This window comes from Blennius ocellaris, assembly GCF_963422515.1.
Source record: "Blennius ocellaris genome assembly, chromosome: 8".
NCBI lineage: Eukaryota > Metazoa > Chordata > Actinopteri > Blenniiformes > Blenniidae > Blennius > Blennius ocellaris.
The window spans coordinates 22436705-22449250 of NC_137657.1; the positions used below are offsets into that span (position 1 = coordinate 22436705).

General features: G+C 39.9%; 1 protein-coding gene across 5 annotated transcripts in view; it reads left to right on the plus strand.

Annotated features, from left to right (window-relative positions):
• LOC308133694 (focal adhesion kinase 1-like) overlaps positions 1–12546 on the plus strand; it is a 63724-nt gene that overhangs the window by 30478 nt on the left and 20700 nt on the right. For 4 of the 5 annotated variants that reach the window (XR_013936742.1, XM_080501175.1, XM_080501176.1 and 1 more), the window contains exons 11-22: positions 630–737; positions 1247–1364; positions 1729–1759; positions 2013–2083; positions 3141–3197; positions 7573–7670; positions 8338–8422; positions 8544–8644; positions 8986–9101; positions 9341–9441; positions 9593–9682; positions 10278–10482. Coding sequence is in view for 4 of the 5 variants with exons in the window: in XM_080501175.1 (XP_080357301.1) it covers positions 630–737; positions 1247–1364; positions 1729–1759; positions 2013–2083; positions 3141–3197; positions 7573–7670; positions 8338–8422; positions 8544–8644; positions 8986–9101; positions 9341–9441; positions 9593–9682; positions 10278–10482 (1181 nt within the window). In the remaining variant the exon portion in view is untranslated. Of the gene's footprint in view, positions 1–629; positions 738–1246; positions 1365–1728; positions 1760–2012; positions 2084–2760; positions 2854–3140; positions 3198–7572; positions 7671–8337; positions 8423–8543; positions 8645–8985; positions 9102–9340; positions 9442–9592; positions 9683–10277; positions 10483–12546 lie in introns of those variants that run through there. The other variant, XM_080501178.1, reaches the window with a different exon arrangement.

Here is a 12546-nt window from a genome sequence, read left to right on the forward strand (position 1 = left end):
TGTGCATCCTTATCTCTGTCCTGGTTTCCCTTCTCGAAAAACTGGTAAAAGACATTCAACTTCTTAGATGACAGCTAAATGACTTTCACTTGATAGGACTTTTGCTGATTTCGTGTTGGGGTATTTTTGTTTGTTTTTCTTCTTGTTAACTTTCTCATGAATTGTATATTTCTGATTAAGTTGCTAATCTGTCTTTATTATTATTATTATTATTATTATTATTATTATTATTATTATTATATGCTTTGTACATTATTTGTACACGTTTGGTGTATTTCACACTGAAAATAGAGTATCATTAAAGCTTGTTGCAGCTTCACTGGGATCTAGTACCACTGTCAGAATGCTGCTCAGTAAGCAGTGTTCCAGTTCTGCTGTAAACCTGAGACACAGCTATATTCATAACAATGGAAGGAATGGCTGCAATGCAGCTGAATTGCTTGAACTAGTTTCAAATGCACTCGCGTCTTCTGAGCAGAGTGTCAGTAGAAAAAAAACCACAACTGAATGTTGCTTTAAATGTATTAATGACAGATAAAACGTGAACCTGATATACCACCATTTTAGAGGCCACTGTATACTTCACATCTTGATTTAACATGTTCTTGCCTTTGTTTGTATCCATGCAGCCGACACACTTGGCAAACTTTAATCAGGTTCAGTCCATCCAGTACTCTGCTTTGGAGGAGAAGGACAGGAAAGGCATGCTACAGCTGAATGTGGCTGGAGCTCCAGAGGTAACACACACACACACACACACACACACACACACACACACACACACACACACACACACACACACTGACCCACTTGTGCATTTTCAGATACTTTTTTTAGTGAAACATGATTAATTGCATGTCAGAATCAAGAATATTGTTTTCATTATGACTATAAACATAAATAACCACGAAGAGCCTGATGGGTGTGGACACCAGTCTGGTGAAATGCACAAAAAAAAAATCAATGTGTATATATAGTACTTTTTTTTTTTTATGTTTCTATTGACTCAGAGTCATTTGACATCACTTCCTTTAAATTGTTAAGCGCATTGTAAAGTTGTTGAAAAGTGGCAAGTTGGCTTTTGGCGTCTGCACTTGAGTGTCAGAGGGAGAGAGGGAGTGGTACGTGCACTGGTAGTAGACGTTGTTGCTAATAAAGCTCCCATTGTGTCACTGTGAAGCAGCTCTCTGTGCCACAATTACACTCTTCTGTGCATGTGCGTGTGTGCGCGCGTGTGTGTGTGTAGCCCCTCACTGTCACCACGGCATCGCTGACCACAGCAGAAAACATGGCCGACCTGATTGACGGTTACTGTCGACTCGTCTCTTTATCTTCCCGCTCCTTCATCGTCCGAGTCCATAAAGGTAGGACACACAACTCCTCCGGACGTTGTTATTCATGTTCTTCTTTTATGTCTACTTTGATGTGTTATATCGGTGGGTGATAATTGTGATCGTTGCTGGTGTTGATTGAAGTAGTAACAGCACGTTCAAACAAAGAAAAGAAATTACCTCACGCTATAAATAACCTTGACTCCACTCGCTGTCAGTCATCTCCCATGTCCAATCGTGGCTGGTGAGATTGTTGCTTGTCACTTTGAATAACAGGCTTGTGTTTTGGTTGGGTTTGCTAAAAATAGCCAAGGCTGCAAAGCAACACTGATATTATCATTGTACAATAACCTCAGCTTCCGCTCTGTCTGATTCATGTGTTCGTTGTGATCCGCAGAGGGAGACCGAGCTCTACCATCTATACCAAAGTAAGATGATGATTTCCATTTATGCCTGTCTTGTGTGGATCTTGTAAAAATGCTAGGTACTTGACTCATCAACTGATTGTAAGTGATGATTAGATGCGTAACATTTGTGATACTAATTGCCTAAGCTCGACAGTTGGATGGTTGTTTTTGCCTCTACCTGTTGCCTTCAAGAACAACAACCAGTCTCTTACTTTGATTATAACATGAACTGCACAGACCCTCTAAAAGAGTGATTGTCTCCTCTGTGGCTTAGAGTTTCAAACCATGAGAAGCGGATGGAGAAACGGATGGACGGTGTACGAACCCGGGCCGTTTGTGTCTCAGGTATAAATTCCTGTCCTGTTCTCTCTTTGGCCCTTCGGTCTGTTTCTCCTCTGTCAGTGTGCTTCTCCGTCCTCTGCTCTGAATGTCATGGATGACAGTGACTGCTAAGTGTCGGATAAAGGCTTCATAGATATGTGTCCGTGCCCCGCTTCCCCTATAAAGCCTCATCTGTGTGTGCAGTGAAGAGTCCTTGTCTGGCCAGATGTCCTCGTGGAGAGCTTTAGTCACTGTCAGTCTGTCTGAGCTCCAACTGTCTACTGACCTCCGGCTGATTCGCGTTCGCATGAAATGAAAAATGCCTGAACTGTCGTGAACCTCATTTTCCTCTCATCTCATTAACAGTCCACCTAACGTTGCTCTTCTTTCCCCCTCTGTTTCATGCTGCATGTGGCGCCTGCAGGTCACGTTAGTGGCGATGGTAAACTGTCTTTTTTCCACTAAACTTGTTTTAACTTAGTAACATAACAAACTATTGCAATGCCTACAGTCAGCATGTGTGTGTTGGATCTCCCTCAGCCTCTGCGTGTCATCCTGCAGCTGTTTTGGTGTTATCCATGACTCAACCTGTTTTTCTTCACTTTGTTTTTCTGGAAAGACGGAACGTTTCCATCCCTCCCCTTTCCTCTTCTCTATCTCTCTGTTATGCGGGTCGCTCTCATTCCCCGCGTACAGCTTGTCCGTGGTGCATGAGCATTGCAATAATCGCGCATGTGTGTGTGTGTGTGTGTGTGTGTGTGTGAAGTCAGGTATGGTGACGGCATTTTGGAAAGGTACTAACTTCTGAGGATGGTGTGTGTTTGTCACTGGTCAGCTGACTCTCTCTGTGTGTGATGGAGTGTGTAAGGCACTTTTTGAGTTGTGTAATTTGGGAGGTGTGAGAGTGGCAGATGATTGTATCTGGTGATCTGGCGTGAGCTGAAGCATTATGCTGTGACGATGCATCTTTTGCTCAAAATGGGACCTTGTCAGCTTATTTCTTGTTTGTCATGTTTGCTTTTGTACCACTGAGAGAGACTTATTGCTAGTCTCATTGTCTCCTCCCGGCTTTGCTCTGCAGAAACTGACGACTACGCTGAGATCATAGATGAGGAGGACACCTACACCATGCCTTCAAGTAAGTGTACATATATTGAGGTGGTTGTTTCGGCAGACGATGTCACGAGTGAGGGAAACGAAGTGGCAGGTGCCTGTGTGAGTCTGATCAGTGGACCTCATCAGACTTAGAGAGAGCGCCGCTTGTGCACACAGGGGTTTATCCGAGTGTGGGAGGGGGATTCAGTTGGTGATGGATGGAGGATTAAAGGTCTTTAGGAGCCACAACTGTTTGTCTGTTGGTAATCATGTAGTGTGGTTTCAGTAAACTGGGTTAGAAAGAAAGGAGAATCTTACAGTGTAACTTCACTGTGTTCCCATTTTGACGGTTAGAAATATTTCATCGATTCAAAATAATCATTCAATAACTTGATAACCCAGTTAAAAGAATTTATAATATTCATGTAAAGTAGCCTCTTGTCAGACTTTTCATACGAGTTCACTCAAGGATGACTGATCTCTGCATGAATGGTCACATGCGTTACCTAACTTAGAAGGGGAAGTCACTTAAACCACACACTGTTTATATTCTGACAGTCGCGCTCTTTATTTGTCTTCATAAGTGGCTACAAGATTTTTCAAATGGGGGGGGAAAAAATCCAGCTTTCTCGCTTTATTTATTTTTTTTTTAAACAGATTATCTAAAATATAATATTCATTATAATCAGAGGTGGCAGAAGTATTAAAATTCTTTACTTTAGTAGACATACAGATTCTTAATAATAATAATTATTTAAAACAGACTGATAAATGCAAAAGCATCGATCAAACCGTTTCAGTAAAAGTTCAAAAGTACAGGTAAAAAATAAAACATAATTTTTAACTTTATTGATACACAATGACTTTAAAAAAAAAACATAAGTAATAAGTCTTGCAATTAAACAATTACTGAATTTGTCAACTCTTGCAGCTTCAGTGTGAATTATTATTACCTTGAGCTGCTTTGATACTTTCATTCTAACTGAATTGTCTTTAAAGATGTTCAAACAAGCAATAAGCCAGTTTTGACACCGTTACAAAGAGAGCGTACAGATATGTTTCTTTAAATGTAGGCCGTAATTGCAAAAAGTCACCAGAGAAATAATAACTCAAGTACACTGTCAACAAGTGCAGTACAAAAATGCAAACACTTACTTTCCTGCCACTTGTGATTAGAATGAAAATGATTTATTCTTCTGATCCATTTTCTCACAGTGTCCAGTGTTTACATTTTATTTCCTGGCGAGGCATGATCTTGAAAGGAGATTAAATACGATTAGGGGCCTGCTTTGTTGCTGCAGTTGATTATTGCCTGATCGTCAAGTTCAGGGCTGTTATTCATTACTACGATCACTGCATTGCTAAGTGGTGACGCTAACAAGTCAACATTGACAGCCAGTGGATATGGGCGACACCATAGGATCAGAAGTGGAAGTTAGTGGAGTGTATTTCAGCAAATGAGCCCATTCAAGCTGTCACAAATGTTGCCAAATAAGCGCCACTTTCATGCAAACAGATCTCCACATGGCTTTGCCTCGTTGTCATTCTTAAACCACAACTCTTAGCTTCATCTATTTGAAACACACACAGCAAGCACAAAGGGCTGCAATAAAAGAAATTCCACTGTAAAGTAGTAGAAACCATAAAAATGTAATAACCTCAATGTTCAATATAAGAAATCCAACAACCATCCACTGAAAAGCGAAGTTTTGCTAATTGGCTAACAGTTTGTCCTGTTGGTTTCTGAAGTGGTCCACTTTTTGCTGTGTAACACACACCTTTTAAAAAATCTGTCTGAACTGGAAAGTCATGAAGTGTTTTTGCCTTTATCCCTCCCCCCCCCCTCCGTCTTTGCTTTCCCCTAATCATGTAGCTCAAAAGTTTCCAGGTAGTTATGAACATCCAGTACGACTCACTCATCAGCATCACTGTCACCGTCACTCACACTGCTACTGCCAAAGTGACACTGACACTATTAATTGCAGTAACAATTTGTGGCTCTCTGTACTCACAGTTAGTTATTTCTGTCTTCCATCATGAATCCGTTTCCCCAGAATACTATGGACTAGATCAAGGTAAAGATTGGAACATACCATACCTCTGGTTTTATTGTGATGACACTTTGGTTTGATGGTTGTCGTGACCTTTTTGAGTTTGCTTGCAACCATAAAACAAAGAAAAGTCCAATAATATTTCTGTATCTATACCATGTTGATTTGATCCCTCCCTTCTGTGGATGTTTCGTGTGCTCTCTCTCTCTATTTCTGTCTCTCTCATTCTTCTTTTTTTTTTTCAATCTGGTTGAAGCTTTAGTGTGTGTTTTACATATTTAAGGGGGAGAACAAAACAAGTGGTCTTCAGTAACTTTGTCAACAAAAATAATTAAATAATATCTAAAATAATCTAATTAGTCTCTAGATGTAAAAACCTACACAAAACATGATTCAAGGTTTTTTTGGGGAATAAGTAACCATACATGATCACATCCAGGTTCCAGCTTCTTTTTGTTTCTTTAAAAAAAAAACTCTTGTGAAGTCATGACAATTAAAGAACAATTTTTTTTTATTTATTTAAAATTAATTTTTATGTGCTGATTAGAAAAAGACAAAGGCATCTGCTGAGAATGTTAGCCTATTTAGAGATGAATTGTAAAATAGTTTTGACATTTTTAATAGTTTTACACTTTCTGACAGATTTACTTTATTTAAATGCTTACTGTTTAGTTGCTTCCTCCTCAGACTGGCTGTGAAAAGTTCCAAATGTCAAAACCAATCTGGTCTTCAAATATTATTAAACTGCCTGAGTGTTGAAATTCTCCCATTTCCATATTCTCCAATGAACACCCTCTAAAGGGTTAACCATGTAAGTTCATGTATACTTTACAAAGAAGGAAGCGCAGGAGGGAAGGTTTAATAGTTGCATTGAAGTGCTGCATCATCCCTAGTCATGTATTGAGCTTTATATTTTTTTGACGCTCGAGCAACCTGGGCAGCATTTGCACATTACCCGGGCAATAATTATGGCCAAGCGTCTGTGGCTGGACGCTGCATCCTTTCGACTGTGTCAGGCTTTTAGTGGCCCCCACGCTTGTCTGTGAATGCCGCACATTAGTGTCACAATTGAACTGCGGCACTTATCAGAAGAAATGCGAAACGTCTGTAAAGCGATAATCATGCAATCATGATTTTCGATGTGCTCATCACATGAACAAAGTCAGGTCAACTGTAGCAGTGGTTTCATGGAACATAAGTTTGACTGTAGTCACCTCATGTAAACACTTCTACTTAATTAGATTTGCCCCGAGCAGCGTGGAGGAGGCAGTTTATCCCCGTTTATGCTCCAACAGTCCATTTAAAGACGACATCAGATTGCTTTCCACTGTCTGAGCTTTTCGCACGTGTATGTTATGCAATGTCGTCACGTGATGCTTCATGCACCGTGTTTTGACGACTTGTTTAACCCAAGCTCATGAGAAGTTAACCAAGGCTGGTGTCAAAAAAAAATCCATCTTTAATGCTGGTGAGCTTCAGTGTAAAGCTGAATGTGGGGATCATGCCACAAACGGCCAACGTCACAGTGCAAAGCAGTGTGGGATTTAGTCACAGACTGAATCTCCGATGCTCCTCGGGGTTCCCATAAATCTGCTTGTCAAGTCTGAGTCTTTATTCAGTGCTCATTTAAACGACACAATCTGAACTTAGGAGGAATTCAATCAGATTGACTTAAAGGGGACCATTTAAGTGCAGCTAGTTTCATGCCTGTCAGGCAGAGCAAACCACCAGCTTTTAACAGCCTCTGTTTCAAACATCATTGGATCTCGACTTGATGAAGATATAAAAACCTTTCCTGCCAAACAAAAAATTTTAAAAATCCAACAAATCAGACAAGAATATTCCCTGACCATTGTAACAGACATGCAATTTTAGTATCTGGCGTTGTACTAATTTTCAATCCACCTGATTTTATTCATAATTATTCATTCTACCCAACATCTAAATTCATGTCCAGTGGAAACACTGACTGTTATTGGCTGTTGTTTGTCTGTGTTACATGGCATGTGTGGCTGTGGTTTGCTCATGCTGTTGTTGCATGTGGTTGACACTGAGCAATGTTGACTGTTCTCAACCCAAGCTTGTCGGAGAAGGTCAGACATCAGTTTTCTGTTTGTTTACAGTGTGTGCTGCAGTCTAAATTAATGGTATCTCCCGTATGAATTTAAGGAATTATTTTGAAAGGACTCGATCTAAAGATTCAGCTTTTAACATTGTCCGCATTTAAAGGAGGAAATACACACATGCACACTGTGAAATGCTCTGACAAGCTTGGCTTATTGTACGGTTGTGTCTGGGCAATGATATATATGTGTGTATAATCTGAAAGTCTTTTTTTTTTTTTTTTTTTGTCTTCATTGCATCTAGCACGAGACTATGAGATTCAGCGGGATCGCATTGAGTTGGGACGCTGCATAGGTGAGGGTCAGTTTGGAGACGTACACCAAGGAGTCTACATCAGCCCGGTACGCACCCTTTTTCCTTTTTTTTTGGCAAGCTAAACGTACACATGCACTGAATTGTGCAACTATCATTTTTATTCAGCCCGTGTGGTGAATGCAGTATTTCTCTTTGTTCGTTCTCACCCCCTCCCTCTAAAGTCCCTTTGAAGATTGACTAGACCCGACAAGGAAATAGTCTATATTCCAGTCACAGTAATGGTGCACATTAGACATCCACATACTAATTTTTCCACATTACTTTTGTACCAGTGGAAAATAAATTCTGGGATGAGCTTGCCACCTTGATATGCTAACACATTTCATGATGTAAATTTTACTGAATCATAATTCTCACAGTTTGTTGCGTATTCACAGTTTTTATTCATGATTTGACTCATTTGGCAGAAAAGGCTTAATCATTTAAATTTGTCCTAAAAGATTTGAAGGATCATTTTAATCCTAAGCAAAGTGTTTTCATTTGATACGGTTGCAGGAACTTGGCTCCCTCACTGTATTTAACAAAGTGATTTGTGTTATGTTTTTTTGTTTTTTTCACTTTAATCTGCATGAAGAGTTTAGCCAAACTGGTTAAGGAGATTTGCAGGGTTTTCAATCCACTGTGCTTTGTTATACTCACATGTAATAGCATTTTAAAGGTTGTCTTTTGCTTGTGTCCATTTATTTCTTGCAGGAGAATCCAGCCCTGTCTGTGGCAGTCAAGACGTGTAAGAACTCCACGTCGGACAGCGTCCGGGAAAAATTTCTCCAAGAAGCCTGTGAGTTTCTTTGCCATGTGCACGGTTGTCGCACAGTGACCTGACACTGACCATCACATAGCATCACGTTCAGTTTAGGAGATCATCTGTATTGTTTTGACTCCTTGCATTTCCTCTGCAGTGACCATGCGTCAGTTTGACCATGCTCACATCGTGAAGCTGATGGGAGTCATCACTGAGAATCCAGTGTGGATCATCATGGAGCTCTGCACACTTGGAGAGGTGCGTCACAAACAAGAATCTGAATAAATATAATTTGTCACACTGTCAGAAGTTCAAAGATGACTTTTAATATTTATCCCAAACTATATTGATGATATAAATGATTTTAAGTAATAATCTACTACTGTTCAGACACAATATTTGGAATTATAATGTGTCTCCATATTTCATCAATGTATTTCATTCTCTCACCCTAATTTAACGTATCTTTTACTACCTTTAGTCTGTATGTTTTGTTTTTACCATTATTATTTTTCCTTCTCCCCCTGCCTTCTGTTTTTCTCTGCAAAACATGTTGCACACTCCCTTTCCTCATTGCTTTTGTTTTCTTCTTTCTATAGTTGCGGTCATTTCTCCAGGTGAGGAAATACAGTTTAGACCTGGCTGCTCTCATCCTGTACTCTCACCAGCTCAGTACAGCATTGGCATATCTGGAGAGCAAACGCTTTGTACACAGGTAAGAAGAAGCCTAAAGCTCACGGGTCGGTTGAGTCAAGTTGTAATTAATGGAGGATTTTAAGTCTTTTATGCAAAAACAAAACCAGAGAGCCATAGCTTGGCAGACATTTTATATAACTTTGTGCAGTTCAATAAAATAATATTGTTGACTGGCAAACCTCATGAAACTGATTTTTACAAATAACTTTCATTTTACTTAAAATGATGCATTGATTGACACTCGTTTCTTCTCTTCAGGGACATTGCAGCACGAAATGTGCTGGTGTCGACAGTTGACTGTGTGAAGCTGGGTGATTTCGGCTTGTCACGATACATGGAGGATAGCTCTTATTATAAAGGTAACTAAATATTAAGCACACGCGCCACCGCTTTTGTATGATTTCCTTTGTTGGGTCGCATGGGGGGAAGCTTAATTATTATTCATGGGAAAGGTACGAGCACAAGTGATCAGTGAAGTGTAACAGAGGTCTTTTCTTTTCTGTTTCACAGCCTCCAAAGGTAAATTGCCTATTAAATGGATGGCTCCAGAATCCATCAACTTCAGACGATTTACCACAGCCAGTGACGTCTGGATGTTTGGTAAGTTTAATGCCGTGTAGTTGTTTTCTTCCCTGGTCTTGTCCCAATTTGTTGTTTTACAGTGGGTGGGATGAGCCTCCTATGGGGGGCAATAGAGATTTTCAGATTGGGTAACTTGGCTGGAAAACTCAATGGATTAGGGTTGTATTTTTCCTTGAAGACCTGTCATTTCATTTTTGAGAAGAAATCATGATTAAACTGGAATAAGTGGAAAGTCAACATTCATTTTTGAACTGATTTTGTGTTTTGGAAACAAATTATAGGAATAAGCTTTAGGGCAAATCCATATTTGTAACAACCACATACTATATGAAAGGACTTGCCAGATACTTTGCTCAAATGGCCAGTTTTGCTTTCTAATTCCCATGGATCTTAGCAGCTTTTAGTAATAGAATCATGTAAAACACATCCTGAGGTCAGGCATTAATACAAAAATTACAACTAGAAAACATGTGCAAAGTGAGAATTGGGTTGGGGTGCATGTAATCTGGTTTAAGCTTTGTCAGTGGAGCCAATGCTCTTGCACTTGGAAACCTTTGCTCTTATTTATGTATTATGTGTTTTTCCTCTCGGTTCCAACTTTTCCCCTCTCCAGGCGTCTGCATGTGGGAGATTTTGATGTACGGCATCAAGCCTTTCCAGGGTGTCAAGAACAACGACGTCATTGGCAGGATAGAGAATGGCGAGCGGCTGGCTATGCCCCCACAGTGCCCTCCCACTCTCTATAGCTTGATGACCAAGTGTTGGTCGTATGATCCCAGCAAGAGGCCGCGCTTCAATGAACTGAAAACACAACTGAGGTACTTGAGTTACTGTGATTTCAGTGTGTGTCTGTGTGTGTCTTTGTCTGTGTCTTTTGGGAGTTTTGAAAAACAATGTCAATGGGAACTTTTCAGGTAAGGGAGTCAGGTTTTTTTGTTTGTTTGTTGTTGTTTTTTTCATTCTGTTGTGCAACTACAGAAAAAAAACTTTTCTGAACAGGCTTTCTGTTGCACCTTCTTAACAGCAGGTGTCACTCTCTCTCTGCCTTAATCACACTAATGTCACACTGAGTTGATCCTGGAGACCATGCAAATATTTTTTAACTGTGCTATTTTGGTTTGCTTAGTAAAATATAATCAGTCCAAGACTGTAGATGAGACATGCGAAAAACTCAAATAACCAGGATGATAGACAGGATAGCTTCATTAGTGACAGAATTAACTAGAGTCTGAAACCCACCACTTTTCAATTTCTACATTTAAAACAACCGCCGTCCATTGTGCTTCATTTTTTTCCCTCCACCATTCCTTCCCTCTTGAGATATATATTGTAGTTTTCAGACTTTACTAATTTAACTTTAATTAAACAGCAGCCCTCCAAAACAGGTGATTGATTGTAGTTACTCACCTGTTTTGAGCAGCTGGCTTTATGGTTACCATGGTAACAGAGGTGTGACGATGACAGAGGTAGATTATACGGACAAGCCTCTCTCATGCCTTGCCTTTCTTCCACAATGATACATCACCACCACTGGCTTTGCCTGGAAAGAGACTTTATCTCTCAGGACACACCCTCCAGGGCGTGTTGTGATCAGATCAGACACAGTCAGATACCATCACTCCTGCTGAGTAAACCCCACAGTCATTTGTCACGTATATTAGGAAAGATTGAACATATTCATCTGTCTATTGATATACTTATAACAGACTCTTGTGAATAGTTTGTTAACAGAGAACTGAATGCATCATTCTACCCCCAAAAAAAGATCTGCTTTCAGGGCCATTGTGGCAGCCTCATTCTCAGCTTTAATCAAAAATAGAATTGTATAAATCTGACATGCTTCACAGTTTGTGTCAGCTGGTGCTATGTTTGTAATTAATAGTAATGATAGGATGCTACTAAAGAGACATCACCATACTCCGATCTTAATTTTTCCTTGGCACACACCAACAGTTTCAAAGCAGCTGTTGTAATACAGCGTGTGGAAGCCTGACGTCATTTGACCTGTTGCTCAACTGTCTGGAGTGAAATCATGCATCATGTTAGGACACAGCTACTCTGTTATCGGCACAAATTGCTGGTACAGTTAAAAAGGAGAAGAAAATGGAAAAAGAAATAGGATTTACCAATATGTAATTTACATCAACTTCTATTGACTTTCTTTCTTTTCTTGTTTGGTGAACAATGATGGGAAAATGGGGTCCAGTAAGGGAAGAGCTTTTTCCAGCTACTATTCTGAAGAAATCATAATCATTCGGACATGAATGGGCCTGAAGCTTATTGGAAGTGGTGTTTCAGTTTTGCCTCTGATGGGAAATGAGAAAAAAAAACTAAAAAACTTGTGGTTTCTGGTGTCTGACTACCAGTATGCAAACACACTGGGATGATATTTGCACAATACTTTAAATACAGTCTGTGCTCAATGTTAGATGAGACAGAAACTTGATATGAATGTGTTTGGTTTACTTCTTCATGTAATTCCTTTTTTGGGATTGCCTACTAAATTGCTTTGACACCATAAAACATCTTCTATTTAAACTCTTCTCACAAAACTCTTCTCAGTAAAACTACCAAGTAATGCAGCAAGATGCCATCACTGTTTCCTCCAATGCGCACATTCTCTCGGCCTTATCCATTCTCTCTTATACAGAAACAGGAAAATAAGAGTGCATATCCAACTCCTGTGGTTTTACGGGTTTGCTTAAAACCAGCATGACTCACACCTGAAATTCCACCTCTGGTTCCCTCAGTGTCAGCTCTTTCTGTTTCTCCTGCTGATTCTCTTCTGTACTGTACATTCTCTCTCCCTCCTTTTCCAGACCCATATTTCACCCTCGCCTGCCGTCTTTCATATTTTCTTTGTGAAACTGAGAGCTCTCACA